Source organism: Eutrigla gurnardus (genome assembly GCF_963514095.1).
Source record: "Eutrigla gurnardus genome assembly, chromosome: 19".
Classification (NCBI taxonomy): Eukaryota; Metazoa; Chordata; class Actinopteri; order Perciformes; family Triglidae; genus Eutrigla; species Eutrigla gurnardus.
In genome coordinates this window covers 5703529-5727109 of record NC_139930.1, presented here as the reverse complement: position 1 = coordinate 5727109, position 23581 = coordinate 5703529, and the positions used below count along the sequence as shown (strand labels likewise).

At 42.2% G+C, this 23581-nt stretch overlaps 1 protein-coding gene across 3 annotated transcripts in view; it reads right to left on the bottom strand.

Annotated features, from left to right (window-relative positions):
• tcf4 (transcription factor 4) overlaps positions 1 to 23581 on the bottom strand; it is a 210642-nt gene that overhangs the window by 81401 nt on the left and 105660 nt on the right. For all 3 annotated transcript variants that reach the window (XM_084035290.1, XM_084035289.1, XM_084035288.1), the window contains 2 exons: positions 9004 to 9130; positions 7215 to 7264 (listed from right to left, as the gene is read on the bottom strand). In XM_084035290.1, the coding sequence (XP_083891416.1) occupies positions 7215 to 7264; positions 9004 to 9130 (177 nt within the window). The remainder of the gene's footprint in view (positions 1 to 7214; positions 7265 to 9003; positions 9131 to 23581) is intronic.

The following is a 23581-nucleotide window of genomic DNA, read 5'->3' as shown; positions in this document are numbered from 1 at the left end:
TGTGTGTGTAGGTGTGTGTGTGTGTGTGTGTGTGTGTGTGCGCGTGTATAATTGTGTGTGTGTGTGTGTGTGTGTGTGTGTGTGAGAGAGAGTGCTGTTTATCAATGGCCAGTTTTCTCACAAAGACAACGTTTGTTGTAGGCCTCTGTGTGTTGCTAGAACCACACACACACACACACAGACACACACACAATTATACACACGCACACACACACACACACACACACACACACACACACACACACACACACACACACACACACACATTACAGGCATTCCTATGTAAAGCTGTGTTTGTACTCAAAGCAGGTGCAGGCAGAGAGAGAGAGAGAGAGAGAGAGAGTGTGTGTGTGTGTGTGTGTGTGTGTGTGTGTGTGTGTGTGTGTGTGTGTATGTGTTTGATGTCTTCAGTTACATTCAGGAGAAGAACGTCAGTGTCAGAGTGTTGCTCATCTGTAAATCCGTGACATCCGGCTCGTTGAGCGTCATCATTCAAACACCAGCAGGAATAAATACTACTCTACTTATATCTGATCTTTTAGTCTCACCGTTTTATTTTTCTTCACATATTTTACATCTGATCAATCCGTTCCTCTGCAGACTGCAGATCTTGTCATTGTTTTGTGTGTCTGTGTCCATTTATTTTAATTCAAAGCCAAACTTACATCATTGAAACACATTAAAAAATGTGCTGCTGTGCTGCACTGCTGTAACACTTTATATAGAATATACATATAATATACTAAATTACTTTTTTGTTGTATTACATATTTATTATTTTCCACTTCTCTCATCCTTTTAATCAAGCGTATTACTGTTATTAATTCATTTACCTGTTTATTTTCAGCGGCTGTGATTGTGAGGGACATAGCTGTGATGAAGTTGGGCTTTACTACTTTTTTTCTGCTTCTTCTTTTTACAGAGAAACTATTGTAAGTGATCACAATCAAGACTAACCCTAACCCTAAACAAATGAAGAGTATAAATAATACAAAGCAGAGAAAATGACGAAAGTGAGGTATTTCACATTTAACATCTATTGGAATTTGATGAGGATCGGCAACGTTACAGATCCAGTGAGATCAATATCAACCATCCAATTAAAGCTGTATTTTAGTGTCTAATCACTCATCGAACCACCTTAATGTTAATGTTAATTCATGTCATAAAGTCAACCACGCACATAGAAATGGATTATGTAGAAATATATATATATATATATATATATATATATATATATATATATATATAACTCCAGGTCAATGAAACTGTGGAAAATAGACACAAAGAAATGCGTACATCAAAAGATTAACGATTTGAATTTCTGCACAAAAGAGATGAAAAAAATAGAAAAAGACGAGGACAAACAGCTCTGTCGGCTGCTGAGAGCAGGAATGAAAACACATTTCAGCCTCATCGGCGTCGCTGTTGGCAGCAGGTTTGGAGGCCGGACCATCCGGGAAAAAAAAGGAAAGCGTTTGAGCAGAAGAGCAGGAATCTCTGAACAGACAGTCCAACGTGGACTGATTGGAGCAGCTGACTGGGTTACGGGTTCAATCTGTACAGCGAGGCGCATTAAAACAACGCCATGGAGCGCTTGTTCTTCAGTCTCAGTACCAGAGACAGGCTGTGATACTAACCAATCACAGCGCAGGATTCCTCCAGTGTCTTCCTACTGATCTTTAACACCACCGTTAGAAAACAGCACGGCCATCTTATTCTGTATCATTTACTGCAAAAATCCTGCACACACACACACACACACACACACACACACACACACACACACACACACACACACACACACACACACGTGACTGTATGTTCTACCATTCTTTTTTATGTATATTAAAAGTTTATATTTATGGTAGGTTTTATATATATATATATATATACACGAAGGAAGTCAAATATATCCATGTATGGAAGAACCAACATAATGAGACATTTTGTGGTGTTGTTAATGTTTTCAACAAAATCAACAATTCCTGAAGTTCCTTTTATTATTATTATTATTATTATTATTATTATTATTATTATTATTATTATTATTATTATTATTATTATTATTATTATTATTACTACTATTAATGTGATTTCCTTCAGGGTTGGATATGATTTGTATCTTTGCCACAAGGTTCCCCATCATCCCCATGAGATCAGTTAACTGGCTTCATCGTCTTTTCATATTTGGTGAATCTGCACCGCCAACAATCACCGGAGAAGAAAACGTGATAATAAAGTGAGGTAAAAGTGTTGCTTTCGTGTTTTGGTTTGGATTAAGTTTAGAGCTAAAAACATGGCAACTAAACCCAAAACAGAAGAGATTATGAAAATGAACACCTGTCAGCAATCTGAAGCTATTTCAGAAAAAAAACAAAAAGCTACAGCTCTGAACAAGCTGAACCCAACTCGTGACACAAAACATTTTAAAAATAAGAGACATTGAAAAGCGCTCAGAACAGTTTCTGCTGTCTCTTCCTCTCCCTCTCTCTCTCTCACACACACACACACACACACACACACACACACACACACACACAAACTGATACTGGTGCCAACAAGCAGGCAGAAAGAGCCTCTGAAATGTATTTCCCTGCAGTCGAACCAACCTCTCCATTTCACAGACAGCAGGTCGTCTCCTCGCTCCTGTTCTCTTGATGTGAGCGGGAGGAAGCGGGCGGGATTACTCACATCACAGAGGTGGAAACAGAGAGAGGAGAGGGCTCAGAGCGCCGCAGACATGAAGGCAGAGCCAGTGCACAGATCCAGAGAAAGCCGGATCACGTGACTGTCGGCACGAGACTTTAGTCGGTCAGACAGTAGTGCCACGTCCTCGTGCATCACAGGGGGCGTAGGGAGGCCATCGGGGGTTTTACTAGACCCGGGTCCGCAGTCTGCGTCTCAAGCTTAAGCTACGAAAACAAGTCAGGGTGGTCTTCGGTTAGGTCGAGGTGATAGTTGCCCTTTCAAGGCGATTTTTGTCATGCGATTGCGCCAGGCTGCGTTACGCATCAAGTCTGTATGCTACAGGATCGGATCTTGCTCACATGGGGATGGGATCTGCCATCCAAAATAATTCATCAAATGTAGGTCTTCCTCTCCCGAAACCAAAGGGAAGAGAGGAGGAAAACCAGGACTGGAACCCATAGTGGAACCCAGTCCTCTTAATTTCCTGCTGATAATATTTCCTGATTTTCCTCAATTAACTGATCGCAGAAGTTGCATTGAAGAACGCATTTAACCGAGACCACTGTAAAATGTTGCCACAAACAGTCAATGAACTACTAGCTGTAAGCTAGCTAGCTAGTGTACGCAGCACTGTGCATGCGAGTGTTGCTGTGTGTGTTTGATCGTATCCATTGCTAAAATGCTAAAATTAGCATCACATTCTGTCTTTACCATTAAGTGCTGCTGATCCAGTCTGGTTGCAAACAAATACATGAAATGATCACAGCGAGTAAAAAGCAAGTTTGGTGGCGGTGACGCGGAGGCTGTTGACATGGAGTGCTATCACCACGGATACAACGCCAAAAGAAAGGACCCCTCATTTAGGACCCATTTTGTATTGGTTACACAGATTGACAGATTCAAAAAGTTTCAGGGAAAATAGCTATGTCTCGTATATGTACGTACTGTATATGTGCTTCAAATACGAGACTTTCACTCAGGAGACTGGTGTTTGTGTCCTGTTGAGTTATTATACATGATGTAGGTTATGTAAGAAGTTACGTGACAAAAGTATGTTTTCTTTCCTAAAGCAAACCAAGTCATTTTGATGCCTAAACTGATGTTAAATTGTTTGACCTGAGGACATAGTTTTGTCGCCCTGACAAGGGATGACAAAATGCTAACCGTTAATTAATGCAGGGTGCCGAGCAGCACAGAAGGCTTGGAATCAGACAGAATTGAAAAGGTTTCAATTCAGAATTGTCATCTGATCGACTGTTCTGATCATCCTTGAGAGAGAGCACCAATCAAAACTCTCTAGAACGGATATCAGCTGATTGGTAACCTCATAATAGTTATAACCTGCAGCCTGGAAACTGGATGGATATAGTACAACAAAATGTGGAGGCTCATTGAGTCGATGGAGCAGCCTCGAGTATTTCAGGTCAATTTGCAATTTTTTGGGGGGTAAATTGGCTAATATGCGTCTGGTTGTCACAATAAAAATGTACTAAAATGGACATCCCTAGCCCAAACCTAGCATTATAGTAATGACATAGTTTTGTTTTCTCAACCTAACGTTACATTGTTTGACCTACAGACATAGTTTTGTTACCTAAAATTCACATTTTGAACCAAACAATAAAGTTTCCTTAAACGTTAAACAGTTTAAAATTGTTGTTTCAATTTAAAGTTAAATTGTTAAAAAGCCACCAAATAACACGGTGTCGAGAGATCACGATATTTTCATAATTCACGTTAAAATAAAGCAACGTTCCCTGTTGTTTGACATCATGTCATCACGCTACAAGAAACGTCTCATCCGACCACTTCACACACACACACACACACACACACACACACACACACACACACACACACACACACACACAAAAGAGGAAAAACCTCACCAACCAGTCAACAACTCCGCTTCCTCCTTGCTTTTTCTTTTTTTAACACCTTTCCTTCCCCCCCTCCTCAGACAGACGAGGCGGCGGAGAGAGGAGGAAGCGTGGGACAAAGCCGGCCAAGGCCACAGAGAGGCGGACTCCCGCCGAGCCAAAGAGACGGCTGACACTCCGTACATTCAGCCATCGTTAACTGGCGATTAATGAGGTCAGCGGGAGAAAAAAAACCCCTCAAAGTTAGAATCAGAAATAAATCCGATGAGCACCAGAGCTGCTACGGCAGATTAGAAACACATATCCTGATTCTTTACCTGCTGCTTTGTGTCGCCGACGAAACTATACATTCAATGTACAATAGAAACAGAGAATCACAGCAAATCATCAGCTTTCAGTGTATTTGTGAGCCGACAACAATACAAGCGTATGACTGGAAGAGTGTGAAATAAAAGGTGAAAGGTGTGATACGCTCTGCTGCTTCATCTGCTCCTGATCCGACCAGCAGCCGAGCTTCAGGCCTCAGAACGACAGCTGGGTCAATTCAAGCCGCTCACCAGGAAACACCAACGCCGATGTTTCCTAATCAGGTACTTTCTGATGGAACGTGACACGGACAGATCATCTATGAATCAACATTCCTTTAAAGGACGATCTGTTTCCGGCTGGAACCAATGATTGTTTTAATCAATCACTTGCTCCCAAAGCCCAGTGTGTCTTCAAATGTCCTGTTTTGCCCACCAAGCGAAGACACGGTGATATAAAACAGAGAAAAGCAGCGGATGCTCATGTAGGAGAAGCTGTGATAAACACCTGCTTGGTGTTTGGTTAATGGTTATTTGGTGGATGGAGGTTCCTGTCTCCTTGGACGGACTCAACTGAGTTTAAAGCTCAAATCCTCCAACCAGCAGCACGACTGCTGGGAGTTTCATCCAAAACGCCACCAAAAATGTGAATGTCAATACCTAAAAAAATGTATTGACTATTGAATCTTTGTTGAAGTAAAGCTTATTTCTGCAATTCTAAGCAGTATGATTATAAAAATGTAATACTTGTGTATAACGCTGCTACAAAGGTACAAGCAGTGTTTATTAATATATTTGTTAATCACTAACTGGAAGCTGATGTGTGTGAAAATATTATTTATATATGTAAAACACAATTTAATATGATGCCAACTGTTTCTACAATATCCTTGTCTACAATGTATTGTAAACACACTTAATATGCATTATAATCTGCTTGTAGCACCGTATAATGCTATATAACAATAATTATAACACATAATTAACATCTTATAATTACTTACAATGTTGAGTCTCATAATACTTCATGAATACTGGTCACCACTGACATTTTTTTTGTTGCATAGTGTATTATAATTCCCATTGTTGTAATATGGGTAATATGTTATTTTCGTATTTCGTATTTTTTTTATAAAGCATTATAATGTGATTGTAATATGGTCATTGTTTGTCCTAATCTGTACAGGAACGACACGCAAACCATAAAAATGCATGTAATGTATGCATAACTTAAAGCAGTGTTGATAATGAATTACAAAAAAATAAAATGGGGATAGTATGGAAATTATAATACACTATTACCAATACATTGGACAGTTATTGACGAGCGATGGCTATGAATAATTATGAAGTATGATACATGACCTTAGAATATGCTTTATAATGTGTTATGATTAGAACTATAAGTGCCTCCAACTAGGATCATACAGTGCTATCAGCAGATAATAACATATTACCAGTGTGTCTATAATGCTTCATAGACATGGACGTCATAGAACATGCTCCCAAAATGTCTTTATAGGACAAGTTATAATTGTTGTCATAATGATAATGTCATAAGTATATTAGTAAACAACTAAAACGTGTTTATAGCTGCATGCAACTATATTATAAACCATGTATTATTTGTTTGTGTGCTGCTTATAAATGCTAATAATTCAAGTGGGAGAGAAACATTTTGTAAAAAAGTGTGTGCAAATTAGTTTTTCTCCACTTGTTTTATATAGAATAGTATTATTTAGTAAGTATCCATACTGGGACGAGCCTCCTTCCTAAAACAGGAACATGAAGCTGACGGCTGTTTGTGTCCGACAGCAGCATCGGCTTCACAAAACCTGGCAACGTGTGCAGCTTGTACAACTTCATCTTTCTCAGCAGAAAAAGGGGACTTTGAAGTCCAAAAAGCCACATACAGATCCATGCAATCGCTGATCAATCAATCACTACATCTATGAAAGGGAAATGTAATATTAATCTGTGTTTATGGATTTTCTTTTTTCAGGCAATTATATAACCTTTGTGCTGTCAAACATTTAGAAATAGATTTAGAACGATAGATCTTATTTTGTATTAACTCTGGCATGAACTACTTCCAGTTGACTCCCCAAAAAACAGGATCCGACAACAAACAGCCGACAGCTGCCTGCGTCCAGCTCGGCTCCGACATCTTCACCTCAACAAATTCACACAACCTGGCAACGCGTGCAGCCTTTCCACAAGCAGCTCGGCGTTTCCAAACACACGGGAGCGTCAGCAGCCTTTTTCTCTTCACACTCTCAACAACAATACCGCGGCAAATAATAATGATAATAATAAATAAAGGCATGTTATCACTTACTGAAGACGGCAAGCCGGGAGGGACCTTCCGCACTTTCTTTGGGTGAACCTCTGAAAGAGAAAACAAAACAATACATGAGGGTTTAACAAGGCGAGAGGCTTTTTTTTCATTTCTCTTTTACAAAAGAAGGTTCTGGTTGGATTTGTTTGAATTTAATCGATCACGCAAAGAGGTAAGAGCGAGGCCACTTTTCCCACCGCCGTCGATATATTTACAAAGAAAGCTGTCACTGCAAACAAGCACGACACAATGCGACGTGGCGAATAAAAAGACGGGACACAAAAAGGACAGGGTTGCTTCTTTTTCTTCTTCTTTTTGGTTTGATAAAAGGAAGCAGGGCAGCTTTTGACATGTTTATATTATTTTTTCAGGGTTTCTCTCAAGGGGAGCGAGGGAGCGCTCTATTAACTGGGAAGGTGAGAATTTGATGGAAAAATGAAAGGGCGCCTTTTTCTTCTTCTTTTTTTTAGAGTCGTTGACGCTGTCGTGCGTGTCCTTCCAAGGCTAACGCTACCAAGGCTACACCACGGCCACTATTGTCCTGCTTTCTAAAAGACTTCCCTGTACTTTTTTTTCTTTGCTCAAAGTCTCCTTTCAGAACCCACACGGACAAACAGGATGGTCCCACGCCGACGCTCGCTCACAATGCTCGGCCTTCTCAGAAAGAAAACACGGCGGCTGTGAACGGGGATCAGTCTGGGTTAAGATGTTTCACCGAGGTCAATGAAAAAAAAGTTTTCTGTTTGGATACAGAAATGTAAACGGAGGCCGACGCTTATCAAAGCCACACTGACATGCTGCTTTATTTCTTCAGTCTAATAATGAAGGTTAATAAGAAAATAAGGTTCAGGCCTAAAAGAGAAAAAACATCAGACAATGTTCCTATAGCTCATAAAATGAGATCCAACTGAATTACAAATTGAGTTATTGATAACTCTCATTTCAAGGAAATGTGTTGTGATATGTCAAACTTTGTTGAAAAATAAAAACATGCATAGCTCACATGAGGAGCTGTATGTTCTTCCTTCATGGGAGCGCTTGATATGCTGACAGGGTCGGCAGCGATTTGTTAAACTAAAGTTTTTAACATGTTTTTAATATGTAGCTGAAGCCCTGCAACACATGACGCTTAACATCGAATTGACTTGATTGTTATTTTGGAGGCTGTGTTGTATGAATTGCATTATCTTGGATATTTCTAATATTTTGTCTCATTTACATCAAAGTAGCGTAAAGTTAAATCAACACTAGGTCTGACATTCTGAAAAAAAAAATGAATTGTTTAATTTAATTAAGTATTTTTATTTGATATTGCAACTGCAACATGATTTGAGACATTAGAGGGAATATTCATCATTATTCTCATTTTCATTGTGAAAATTAAAAGAATATGGTGTGATTTTTGCGGGATCAGTACCAGACAAAGATATTTTCTCCCGTTTGGAGAATATGATGCATAGGCCAGGATGTCTCTGCAGCACCACAATGTTGAATTCAAAATGGCATTTTGACATACACTTTGCCTCTATAAATATTGTGCGTCATTCTAGGTTAAAATTATTAATTACTGTAAAGAAAAAAGAAATGTCAAACTTCAATCCACATGGAAGATGAATTTAGGAAAGTACAAAAGGGGCTTATAATGTTCACAAACTCTTCCTCTCATTGTTAGAGGTTTCCTCAGAGAGAAAGCAGCCCGGCGACAGAGCGGTTAACGTGAATGCCGCTGCCGCGTCTCTCCGCGTGACCTCGCGGCGTCTGTGTAAGGTGAGTGTGTCAGCAGTCTCACCCATGGCGTCCATAGGCAGCGTTCTCCTCCGCGGGTTGGAGCCGTAGTGCTGGTAGTACTGACCGGCCGGCTTGGTGGGCGATGCTGCGCCGGGACTCCCCAAACCCATCTCGCCACCCAGTATCGACTGGTCGAGAGACACCGAGGAAGACACAAACAGAGAGAGAGAGAGAGAGAGAGAGACAGAGAGAGACTGTTAATCATGTGACCTTGTGACTCAAAAGACCAGGAAGGATGCATCATTCTTCACACGGATGTGAGAAGAAAACAACACTACATATTTCTGATTTGAAGACACAGATAAGCCAGTCATAACAGATTATTATATCACACTTTAAACGTATTCACATCATGGTGAACATAATTACAATAAGCGCAACAGGACATTTCCGTGAGTTGGCATGGTTTTACCACCATCCAAATTATTCAACATAGTTGGGATGGATGCATTTTGAGTTGGGATTGTGTCAGCATGGTGGTGTGTTGACATTTCAACAATAGTCACATTTTGATTGAGCAAACACAATATTGATGGTTACTGTAGCTAAAAGCAATGTCGAGGATGTTGAACAAAAATGTTGAAAACAACTGGAATAAAGAGAACAGTTCAAACATCCTGCATGTCGAGCTGAACAGTTAACGCAACTACGACCAAGGATACTCCTCTGAGTTTGGCTAAAATGTTGATTTGCTATAATTATTAGTTCAGCTAAAATATGACTATTGAGGATAACTGGAATGATGCTGATCACAATGTCCATTTGTCCATTGATATATGGTGGAAAGTCAATTCTAGAGGGTCAAATATCTGAAAGACGGAACAATAACAGGATATTGATTGTGGATATTGACCAGCTTTTTTTTGTTCAATATATGTGACTTGACACTAAATATTGTCTGATAAGTACAAACCGAACAAATCAGACATTCAAAGGAAGTAAAGCCAGATGTAACGGATGTAGTGTTAATTTAATTTAACCTTTATTTAACCGGGTAAAAGCCTATTAAAGGGTGACCTGGCCAAAAAGGCAACAGAACAAGTCAGAACCAGTATAAAAAGATATACAAACAGCAAGACACAAGATTATTATTCTTTTTTTTAACCATCATTACACAGTGTTTTTAACCCTTGCATGCCCAACACTGCAATCATACAACCGTCCAATGAGATGAGCACACGTGGAGTTCTACGTAGGAAACACCCGTCATGATGGAACGTGTTGGAACTAGAATACTGATGGTCAGATTATTCACTGTAATGATGTTAATAGTTTTTAGTGTGTCTTTGTTTTACATCATGGATGTCCATATTACTGCCCTGAATAGGTTAATGAAGCAAAAATATGGAAGTCCATGTGTGCCAAAATTAAAATCAAATCATCAAATCAAACCAAATCAAAATTTCATTTTCTGTGTGAGCATATTATGTATATACTATGGAAATATCTGAATCCCCTGCTTGAATATGCACAAGTACAATAACCTGAGGGTAAAGAATTAAGTACACTGACATTTTGGAATCATTTTTGCAAATCTAAAGCAATAAAAAAATAATAAAGCATGACAAACAGATAGATAGATCCACACCAGACAAATTCATAAATTAAGAACTGCACTTTGGATTGGATTCTGCCGCCGTCTAACCTGCAGAAACTGAGCCTACCTCAGACACCTCACACCGAGCCGGAGACGGGGAACGAAACCACGGCATGTGGCGGTATTTACCTCCATGAGAGCGACCTCATGCTGCTCGGCGTGGAGACGTTCACCATCGCGGCTCCACAACTAACTTATCTTCTCCGCTGCTTCCCTCCCTCCTCTAACCGTGACTCTGTTTACGGCTCAAACTTAGCAAACCGCTCACACATTGTCCCGCTAATTAAGTTCAATGATTCGGCAGCAACAAGTAGCGTCTGGGCTGATTTGGAGAGAAGAGGGCGCGAGAATAAAAGACAGGGAGACGGATGGAGGAGAGGGTCTTTTTCTTTTTTTTTCTTTTTTTAAAGTGGCACAAAAGTTAGCGAGGAGGAAAGAGGTGAAAAAGAGCCTGCGAACTCCCCCTCCTCCTCCTCTAAATAGACTCCAGCACCACTCCGTTAAAGTGTAGATTTTTTTCCCAGCTTTCTCGTTAAGTAATTAGTGTGCAGTGTATTTAAAGCAGAGGTGTGTGTGTGTGTGGGGGGGATGTTTTTGTGCTAATCTGAATTCTGATCAGCGCGTTCGTCTTCTCTGTGGCTGAAAACAAGAGTTAGCTTGGCACTGCCGGTCCAAGGAAGGCTTTTCTCATGCTAAACAGGGCCTAAGTAGGCCAATTACAGGGCCAGCCTCGGTCTCGGAGCCATTCTCTGGCTTAAAACAAAAGGGCCCTTGTCTTAAATAAAGTCAGTCACACACACACACTCACACACACACAGAGGGAGAGGGAGTCAGACACAAAGGCACACACACACTGATTCAGTCATCCTGTTCCTCTGTGTGTGTGTGTGTGTGTGTGTGTGTGTGTGTGTGTGTGTGTCGTTGGGTTAAAAGGGGGTTCCCACTAAAACAAAAAGGGTCTCATTGATTGTGGCGCTTTTCTTTCTTTTCTGTTCTTTTCTTTGTTTTTTTTTCCTTCTCGCACTCGAGCATCGAGCCAGGCCGGGCCAGACCGGTCGCCCGGGCAACTAGACGAGCTGGAGGAGAGGCAAAAATATCCGTCTGCTTCCCTTGTCTGTCTCTCTTGTCGGTCCGTCTTGTCTGTCTCTCTTTACCTGCTCTGATCGATACAATTTAGCTGAGATTAACGGGTTGGTCAGATAGAGTGAGCGATAATTTAGTGTTTCGCTTGCAGTCGGCCGTCTAGCGGGAGACGGATTAGAAAAAAGAAAAGTCAAAATCGAAGCAGCAGATGACCTTTAGTTCCTAGTATGTTTCTAGCTCCCAAAACACTGGATCCTACATTTGGACACACCTGTGTGACGCCTCGAGGTCGGCAATTTGTACGACGATATTTTGATAATTGCAACCGGTGGATGGAAGTGACCATATTTGGACTGCGGAGGAGCGACGGGTGGATCTGACGAAGATCAGCATTGCCCTGAACGTTGCCCTACAGTTACCCACAACTCCCTGCTCTGCGTAGATCCACAGAGATATTTATTTGTATGATCGTTTCTATCTTTATCTGTCTCTCTGTCAGACACACACACACACACACACACACACACACACACACACACACACACACACACACACACACACACAGGTCTGTTTGTCACAGAGCTGACTGGGCTTCGGTACTCAGCTGCTCACAGAGATGATATTAACTATAAGATAGATTACCAGAGAGAGGGATGGACCGAGAGGTAAAAGAAGAAGGGAAATAACAACACCAGATGAAGATTTTGTAGAAAAAGATGGAGAGAGACGCAGAGCAGAAAGCAAACTGAGACAAACATGAGAAGAACAGAAATAGTCAGGACGGATGTCTGACTGTAGAGCAGTATGTAACTTCACCACTAAAGCAACAGATTGACGTTTCTACACATCTCTTCATCTACGCATCCAACAAGTGAGATATAACATGTTAATTATTGAGCGTTAGAGGCGTTTCTCAATGTGTTTGTCAAGTTTGGACAAACCCAGCATAGCTCTTCCCCCCTTCGTCCAGTCGTTAAGCTAAGCTAGGCTAACCACATCCTGACTCCAGGTTTGCACTTGACACACAAGTCCCAGAGGTACTACCCACAAGTGCTGACGTCTCACTCAACCGAGATGGACAGACAGGTTTGGTTGCTTCCTCGTGTCTAAAGGGACCATTTGAGGTGGTTGGGGTATCTCAGGGGTGTCTTGTCCTTCTTATAAGGGCCGGTGTGGGTGCAGGTTTTTGTTTTAGCCCAGCACTACCTCACCTGATCTAACTCATCAAGATCTTGATTGAAGAACATGGTTAGTTCGTTGAATCAGGTGTCTGAGTGCTGGCCTACAAGAACCTGCACCCACATCGGCCCTTCTTGGATAAGATTGGACACCCCTGGGGTATCTGATCAGGATGCCTCCCTCCAAGTAGTCGGGACTGGGAGCACCACGGGGTCCACCAGGAGGAATTTGAAAGTGTTGCTGGGGAGAGGGACGTCTGGAATGGCCTCCTGAGCCTGCTGCCCCCATGACCCGCCCCCAGATAAACGACAGACGGAAACCGATAGATGGACACTGATGAGAGAGGGGCATCTTTGGTCATTTTAGGATTCTCACTTAATCCTTGTCTTAACTCAAATCTCTGTCCTGACTGAAAAAGAAAAAGCCAATGCTCAGAAGATATCAATTTCCAGCATCCCAACTATGAGAGAGACAAAGAGAAAGAGAGAGAGAGAGAGAGAGAGAGAGAGAGAGAGAGAGAGAGAGAGAGAGAGAGAGAGAGAGGCAGGAAGAAGTCATTAATTACCAGGAAGTGCTGGCGAGGCAGCGGCGCACCTGTACGCCAGCTTCGCTCCAGCTGACACACACACACACACACACACACACACACACACACACGTAAACCCGTTTCCCACACACGAACACACACACTCCTGAGGGAGTGAGGCCCCGAGGCTGCTACCAGAAAGCGTAAAACCAGCAGAGACAATGAATAAAACTGGACTCACGGAGCCAGAACGCTGGAACATATCATACATCAGACGTTATAAACAAGCAGCGCTACACATTGATTTCATAATTGAGTCTGTTAAATTCCAAACATCGTGAAAAAAGTTATCAGCTATTTTTGAGAAAAGCAGGAAATGCACATTTTTTAAAGCTGGGACCAGAGGACATTTTTTTTCTTGACTTATTAAGTGGTGAATCATTTTTATTAATATTCTATCATTTTACATATTCGTGACAGCTATGGTAAATGATGCTGTTTATATGCCTATTATCCACAAATATAATTGAATCATTGAATACAACTTTTTATTTCTCCCAGATTCATTTTAAATCTGTTTTTTCTTTTGTCTGAAACTTTTTATGCTGCCATCTTGACCAGGAATTGCTTGAAAAAGAATCCCAATAGGAAATATGTCTAATAAGTCAAATAAAGGGTGAATTCAACAAAATAAATAAACACAAATTTACACATCATCTCCATTGCAATTTAGTATATTATATCTGTGTTTTTTGGGAATATAGCAATAATTGCATCAGCATTAATTACATGGAACGTTTAAATAGTAATACTTTTTTATTAATTTAGTTAAGTTTTATTAAGGGACTCTGGTGCTCAGGAACACTACTATGTTTTGCACTGCAAAGATGAAGTCCATGAAGACTGTGTTTATGTGAAGCATATCTAAGCATAACAGCTGACCGAGTGTCTGCCGGCTTTCAAACTTGCTCAACTGTCATTGGAGAACAGAGTGAAAATGGGCGGGACAAAGAAGGGCTAATTGACTTAACTTCTAGGCAATGTATTACAAGCTCAATCAACCAATTACATTCAAGGCAAAAAGTGAACTGATTATCTGGCACTATCAAAGTTAAAGACGGAGGCAGCCAATCAGATCGCAGAACCGCCATGACAACACTAATATAGAGAATACGGCCAATAACATCAACGCATTAAAAGTCTCTGAAACACCAGCTGCTGCTGTTGTGTGTGTGTGTGTGTGTGTGTGTGTGTGTGTGTGTGTGTGTGTGTGTGCGTGTGTGCGTGTTTTGAATGATGTCATAGCAAGAAAAACCTCAGGGACAGATAACAACAAACACACACACACACACACAAATCCGTCTGCAGGAGCATTCGAAGCAGCGAGGGATCGACTTGCCAATGACAACTTCCTCCATCTTCTAACTGCTTCATACACACACACACACACACAAACACGCGCACACACACACACACACACACACACCCGAAGCAGTTCAAAGCATTTCTCCTTAATTAGCGTTCAACGCTTGGCTTGACAAATAAATAGCGATCATTTAAGAACACTAAGAGAGGAATCAGACAGCACATTACACCTCACAATATCTGGCAGCTTTCTGCACGCAATTAGAACGAGGGGAGGAGGGGGGATGAAGGATGATGGGGGAGAGTGTGTAGTGCAGAGGGAGAGAAGAGAGAAAGGTGGGAAAGACGGGGGAAAACGGGGAGACAAGAAAGTTGGGTACAAAGAGGTGAAAAGGGGAGAAAAGAACAAAAGTACGAGCGAGAGGAAGAGAGGAAGAAGAGAGGGAGGAGGAATTGAGGGGTAAAGGAAGGAAAGGAAAGGGGAGAGACCATCAGTGGTAAGAGATGATGAAAGGAAAAGGAGGGAGGGAATAGGTTAGGTATTGAGATGGTGAGGAAGGGAAGAGTTGGAGGAAGAGAGGATACGTTGAGAAGAAGAAACAATCAAGTAGGAAGGGAAGGAGGCCAAAAGAAAAAAGGGGATGGAGGTAATGAAGGGCGAGGAAGAACTGAGAGGGAAGGAAGCACAGAAATGTGTAGGGAGGAAAGGACTGATGGAAGGAGAGAAGAGGGGAGAAAGGAAGAAGGGAAGGGAAGAATGGGGAGGAGACAGGAAGTGTATGAATGATAGATAGAGCGACAGATTTATATATGGAGATGAAAAGAGAGATGAAAAGAGAATGAGAAATATGCTACCCTGTGGTGCCATCTTGAACCGATCGCTCCCATCATGCCTCAGTTCCAGCTGCCTTCACTTTGTAGTTGTGAAGACATTTTAGTCATAAGCAGGAAAACACAGAGCAGTGTAGATGTAAGACTCAGAGTGGACCTTCTCCTTTCTAAACACATCCCTCATTGTTTCGGTTGATTCTTTAACTGACCCCCTTGTTTTTGGTTACAGCTGTTTCCAGAGAAAACGGTGTAAAACCAACCGTACGCTACCTGCTCAGCAGCAAGCAACAGACAGACTTGGGTATATAGATATTTCCTCAGAAGCTAGAGAGCCAAAGCAAAATCAGCTATGGCAGTTTGAAAATCAGACGTGACCAGGCGGCAAACCTCCAGTTCCAACTTACATTCTGTCTGATGGCCATCAGGGGGCGACTCCTTTGGTTGCAGAAGGAAGTCTGATTGTATAGAAATCTATAAGAAAATGACCCTAATTCTCTCTTCATTTATTATCCCAGTAAACATAGTAAACATGAGTTTATGGTCTCAATCACTAGTTTCAAGTCTTCTTCAATCCAGCATGATGTTCATTTAGTACATTATGGTCCTTCATTTAGTACATTATGGTCCATTTAGAAACAAATAGACCATGAAGCAGGGGATTTGGGGCGGGGCTACAGTGTGACTGACGGTTCATGTCAATTAATTCTAACTTAAAGTAACTTTAACTTTAAGTCACATAAATATGTCTTGTTCAGCATCCGGCTGTCCAGCTCCACCTTCTTGTGTAACTTCTGGTTGCAGAAAACAAGATGGCGACAGCCAAAAAGCTGAGCTCGAGGCTTCAAAACCGTAGTCCACAAACCAACGGGTGACGTCATGGTGACGACATCCACTTCTTATATACAGTCCATGGAAGTGACATAATGCTCAGTTACTAATGTCCACTTTGAAGTGAAAGGGGAGAAAACGTTATTATTTGAAACACTGGTTTCACATTTTTAAAGGACTATTATGAAAAAAAAAGTCACAACCCTATTTCCAAATTCCAAAGAACAGAACATAGTTTAGACTTTGAACTTTTCAATAACATTAAAATTCACGACTAAATAAACACCAATCACAGTGAAGTCTGAAAAACAGTGTGCTTCATGGTGTGGTCGGATCAGATTTGACGACACGTGGCAACGTAAGCAAACCACCATGGCAAGTTGTTATTGGCGCAGATACAATGTTGCATTGCCAAATTCAAAACAGTGAGCAGAGAACAAAAAAAAAAAAAAGGGATTGCTCCCATTAAACAACCCAAGATGTTCAAACTTTAACACAGAAACCTAACAGCCAAACGCCACATGAACAGACAAACTCTCACTATCAGCCAAATCCAATGTTAGATCTATGTATTCATTCAATTGGTGTAAACTCAAATCCAGGGGCATTACAGTATTATTTAGCACCAAGTTGGATAAATTGGAACTTTCCCAGTTGTATGGACTTGACCCGGTTACTCAAGATAATCCACAAACCTTGTAAGCAGAACTGCTTGTTCCTGCAGGCCATGATTTCTGCAAATAGTTTTTTCAAACCGATTCTTTTGGTGCTTTGAGCGGCACAAGGTGAGTGCTGTATAGTCCCATGATATTGGAGAGAAAGCAGGCAATATCTCCACACTCGGCAACTCACACCAAAGCAATCTGGATTCATCCTTTTGGGGTGGACTGTCCCTTTAAGGCTATGCATTCATTTCTGAAAATGTCCCAAAGAAATGGTCTAGGTCGCGTTTATCTGCATCTTATTTGAAAGGAGGTTCAAGGCCTGCGAGATCCGGCAAGTTGTTGCTTCACATGTCACAGATAAGAAGTCCTGCAGAACCCAGCTCACACATGAAAAGTATCAGCTCGCTTTCTGCACATCTGACGGATGAAGACCGCTTTACTTATATGTACGTGTGTGTGTGTGTGTGTGTGTGTCTATGTGTGTGTGTGTGTGTCAGCTCCATAGTGTAGGCGTGACAGCTCAGTTCTGTTCTGTGTCTGTTACCAGCTGTTGTACTTCACTCACGGTTTCTGTGTGTGTGTGTGTGTGTGTGTGTGTGTGTGTGTGTGTGTGTGTGTGTGTGTGTGTGTGCGTGTGTGTGTGTGACAGCATGCTGTTTGATGTTAGACACATCAGAGAGGGGAGAGGTAGCTCCCTGATTTGCCTCCACGACGCCTGAGCCTGACGAGAACTTGTTAAACAAACACCGAGCCGCACAAGTCGATCAAATACTTTGAACCTTTTCACAACAGACACACATGCAGGGTTTCCTCTCAACGCCTTGTTTTTCCACATTAAAACGCACAGCGGCAGTAATGGAATATGTGTTCAGAGGTCAGCCTGGCAATGCAATAACATGGAAATAAACCATGATGAGTAAGCCCTGCTTTTATTTATATTTATATATATATATTAGGGCTGTCAAAGTTAACGCGTTAATAACGCGTTAATAACGCGTTAATAACGCGTTAACGCAACATCCTCTTAACGCCGTTAATTTTTTTAACGCGCGATTAACGCTCGGTATTTAAAAAAAAAAAAAACGCGCATTGTATGATTTATGGCCGTCGGTGGCACCTGTAGTCTTGATCCAGAGGGAAGGTGCGCGTCCACAGGCAGCGGTGTTTTCCCGCGTCCCATTCATTGTCTATGTGAAAAGCCGTGCAATGCATTCTGGTGGCGTTGCGGCGAATGTCGAGAGACGGCGCGCGAGTTGGCCGCTCCTCATTTGCCTAAAGTATAAGTTGAATCTACTTTATGCTAATCAGAGGCGCCGGGCTCGACTCGCCGCCTCGGGAACGCTCGCGAACGCTCGCAAAAAGTTGTTGTTTAAAGGAGAGCGCCTGTCAATCATCCTCTAGTGGCAGCCCACCAAGCGTGCAATACTGGGAAGCGGCGCGTCCACACGCGTTTAAAATCGATTTGTGAACGGCAAATTCACCTTCAAAAGACTGCCAGATGGTTCAGTCGATAAGACCAAAGTCATCTGCGCGTACTGTGGGTATGAAATGAGCTACCATAGAAGTACGTCCAGTCTGAGATATCACTTGCAAGCCAATGCACTTATATCCTAACTGTACTTATCTCCTGTTACACTATCTCCTGTGACATGTTCACTTTAATTGTTTGTGATATATTCTTATAACCCTGTTTTGATCCCATGTTTTGGTAAAGGGATATTTGAAGTGTTAAATAAACATTTTCATAAATCAAGTATATTTGCCCTTATGTTGTTAAAAGTATTAAGAATATGAAAAAAATACATTAAGGTACATTTAGAAGAAGAAAAAAAAATGTGCCAAAAAATGCGATTAATTTGCGATTAATCGCGAGTTAACTATGGACAAAATGCGATTAATCGCGATTAAAAAAATCAATCTTTTGACAGCCCTAATATATATATATATATAAATTCTCCAATAACTTCACTGGACTTAACTTTGAAATGAAATCAACTGAGTCTTTGAGACGCCAGAATTGTGTGATGAAAACAGAGGACAGATTACCCTGCTACTATAATTGAAGGACCCCAAGAGCTCCAGCACATCATGACAGTACCTGGTGGTCCTGACACTCAGAGATGTGCATATAACGGCTACCACAAGCAATCTGTCAGCTGTCGTAGCTGATGCATCAACACGGCCGTGAGGCCAGCAGTGTGCGGGTTTGCGATCGATAGTCACATAAAATAGCGTTGATCTGTTGGTCCGGCAAATGAGACTAAATGACGGCTGAGAGTCTCCTGAGAACGACGAGCAGCTGGATCAGTGTGTGTGTGTGTGTGTGTGTGTGTGTGTGTGTGTGTGTGTGTGTGTGTGCTCAGAGCTGGAGAGCAGCTGTGAGAGGATCATCTCACCACACACAGAGTGGTACAGGATGGAGGGATGAGGAGGAGAGGAAGGGGATGGATGGGAAAAGGAGGAGAGGAGAGTAGAGGGATGAGGAGAAGGATGGAGAGGGATGGATGGAGAGGAATGAGGCGGAGGGATGGAGAGGCATGGATGGAGAGGAGAGGGATGGATGGATGAGGTGGAGGGGTGGAGAGGGATGGATGGAGAGGGATGGATGAAGAGGAGAGGGATGGATGGATGAGGTGGAGGGATGGAGAAGGATGGATGGAGAGGAGAGAGATGCATTGATGAGGAGGTGGAGGGATTGAGAGGGATGAATGGATGGATGAGGTGATGGATGGATGAGAGGAGGAGAGGTGATATATATACACAGACATTCTAGTGATTCGGTCATTCAGTACAAACTAGCAGCTTCATTTAGATTTCCTTCCATGTAAACAGTCTTTGACTCGCCCTTGTGTTTTTGTTTTTTTTCCTCTTCCTGGACTTCAGACCAGCTGTTGGGGGCTTGTACTTCCTGCTGCCACGCCATTGGTCAGAAAACAGCCAATGGGAATGGGCTCAGCGGACACACACACACACACAGACACACACACACACACACACACACACACACACACACACAGACACACTGTAACCAGATTCCACTGTAAGGCCCAAGCACAGGAACAATCAGCCTTCCAGAGGGAATAGTGACTGTTGATCTCTCTCTCTCTCTCTCTCTCTCTCTCTCTGACACACACACACACACACACACACACACAGTCCCCATACAGACACATTCCACATATCTGCTGAAATACTGCATCTTGACAGAGAGACAGTAAAAAGCAACAGGGGGCAGAGAGACAACAGGAGAGAAGGACGGATAGAAACGAGAAAGAGACAGATGGAGCGAAATGAAACTCTACATGATGCATGATTTGTTTTACAAGTTCATTGTTAACTATCATCTTAAAGAAGCTCAAAGGGGGGAAGGAGGAAGGCCTTGTGCAAGAACATTCCTGTCATATTTTGTATTTATTCTCATCCTAAAAGCGTTCTGAGTCGGCTTCACCAAACTCTCCGAGCTGCACCACGTTACGTGGATCGCGTGTTTCAGTCTGATTTACACCACCTGTTCATGAGACGGTGTGCACGTGTGAGATTTCATCATTAGTATAACAGACCCGGACATTGTCAAATATCCGGCTGCCTGTTCTGTTTCACTCACAAATAGTTGCATTAGCATGAAAACGTCCTATAACTTGCTTGATCTCCATCAGCTGTATCTGCAGCGGACCACATGGATGGACCACAAACCACAATCTTGTCTAGTTCAATTTGTTATTCGCTAAACCACCACAGTTACACGAGCAGGCATGCCTTAACTAGGTGTGCCACTCAAGAGAGGAGCAATTAATCACTGGCAACCAGGAGTCTAAACTGGAGCTGCTGTTGATCAACTGCTGCCCCGGACGCTGGTTTAGGAGGAGTGGGGAGTCAATGATGGTACAACACACTCAATACATCTGAAATAAAATGATCCAAACAGTGTAAATGACCTCAACCATGAGAGGTCCTCGAGCATATAGTCACAAATGAGCACAAAAATATGAATCTATTTGATTTATTGCTTATTTATTTCTTCTGTAACAGTTAAACGTCAATTCACATCTGTACTTATACAAACATAGAATGACATCTGTATTAATGAATTATTATAATATGAACTATAAATATTAAGATGATGGGTAAAGTAGCAGGTTAGATTAGCCGTGGACACACACACACACACACACACACACACACACACACACACACACGTGGAGATAATAACCTCAGCTCTCCTCCACAGTGACGATCAAACAGGAAAGAGGACAAACAGACAGCGACAGAAAGACAGACAGGCAGAGAGGACTGACTCTCTCTCTGCAGTCTCCTGACCACTCAGAGAGGTGTGGAGGTCAGAGGTCAGTGTGTTTGGAGAGCCCTCGGAGCGTTTTATGGACCAGCTCATTGAGGAGGAGTGAACAGGAAGCTGGAGGAGACACCTGCTACTGTTTCAGCTGTTCAGATGTGTCTCATTCAAGCTACGCAGCGACACCTCGACCAATCATTGCTGGTCGTCTTTCATCATGTGTGTGATGTCATCTACCTCTGTTCTTTCTCTCCAGCTAACATAAACGTCTCCTCCATTTTACAATTCCACCAACGTGGTCGCTCTGTCACTTCGCTATTGTTCACAGTAGAGCGTGCCCGCGTGGCAGACCGCTCTGTGCTCCTATTGGTCAAAGAGATGGGCGTGACAGGAAGTGGTGGTAAAGTAAAAAAGCTGCAGATCTTTAATGACTCTGCTGATCTGATGGATAATGTGTATACGGGTCACATTTAGGAATTTCCATATCATTAAATCACATGCATACCGTGTGTGAGTGTCTCTGAGAGACAGCAAATGACTGGTGAGGGAATGCTGTACAAATCTTCATACATGTGCTTTAATATAAGTGTGTGTGTGTGTGTGTGTGTGTGTGTGTGTGTGTGTGTGTGTGTGTGTGTGTGTGCGCACCTTCTTCAATAGGTAAATGCAGCTTCTGAGCTCCACTCTGAAACCTTGCAGTGCTTCAAAACGGAGCCTTCAGCACTTTTTACTGACTGATGTGTGATTGCGTGTGTGTGTGTGTGTGTCTGAAGGGTTAAAGGTTTTTTTCATGTTGCATTCCACCAGAACCTCACACCCAGACTGCTGCTGCCTCAGCTGTAGCTGCCGGCCCACCACTAACCTGCTGATCTGTGAGGCGATAACTGGATGACAGGCATGCTTTGGTGTGGTGAGAGAGAGAGAGAGTGTGTGTGTGTGTGTGTGCAGCTAGCACAGTGGCTTTTGCCTGAATGAAGGACGGAGTCAGAGAGAAGAGAAGAATTGAGGGGAGAAGAGGAAGATCATCTTCTCCCATCCTTTCATCCACGCTGATGTGGATTTTTCTGCTTACATAGTCAAAATATCCTTTTAGATGATTTTAGATAGCAGCCATAGAGAATCCACGTGTGTATATGTGTGTGTGTGTGTGTGTGTGTGTGTGTGTGTGTGTGTGTATTATACCACCCATGAGGGTGTTAGTGCTGTGGTTATGGGAGTTCAGGTGGTGACTCTCAGCAGCAGTGAAGTCACAGAAATCCCCATAAAACGAGGGAAGAGCAAACACCATGCTGATGATTACCAGTAGTGGTGCTAAACATGTCGCCGTGCTCGTTCCCGAGGGGGGCGCTATCAGAAAAAGTCACTCGTCAGAGTCATTAATGTCTAAACGGTTCAGCCTCTGGGGAACAGAAATGAGAACAGTGCATTACAAAGCTATTTGGGCGTTCAATGTTGATTGTGAAAAAAGGTCGACCCTACAGGGGGCACTAGTGAGAAGGTCAGGAGGTCAGAAAAATCTTTAGGATGCACGGGGATCATCAGCATCTCATCAAAAGTTTCTGAGACTTATGTGAATCAAAGGACAGTCTGACCAGCTGCTCAACTTTATAGCCCTGATAAGTCCTGCCGAACACTTTCTCATATCTAAACTTTGATTGACTAACATTTGATACAACTTGGCACTGAGTTATTTCAGCCGCTACCTTAAAAGTGTCAAGAATCAATGCCACATTCCTTGTGAACACTGTACTCCTACTGTCTACCTCAAAACATAAAATAGTAACTTTCCAGAGTTTTACAAACGTTGTGTAGTATTCCAGCATCTGATATACCTTCAATTCATAGATCTGTTACTCAACCGACGTTTTGGATTGTATTTCATTGGATTGTCTCATTGGTGCCTTGAATTACAACTCAACGCCGGATGTTATATTAAGGCAGGTTTGTCTTCAGTCTGGATACTGACTCATCAGGAAAAGTGAGCTGAACTCCACCATCATCGTCCACCTCATGTGATATGATCCAACACACATCAGCAGCTAAATGGACTTCGAGCTGATATAGTTCCCTGTTTCCGAGGTCAAGAATGAATCTTTGAAACGTAACTTCACCAACATTGATTGACGGATTGATTGCCCCAATTCCAGTACCTCTAGTTTACACAGTAACTACAATAAAAGATGTATAATATGTGCATGGATGTAGTTTTATGTG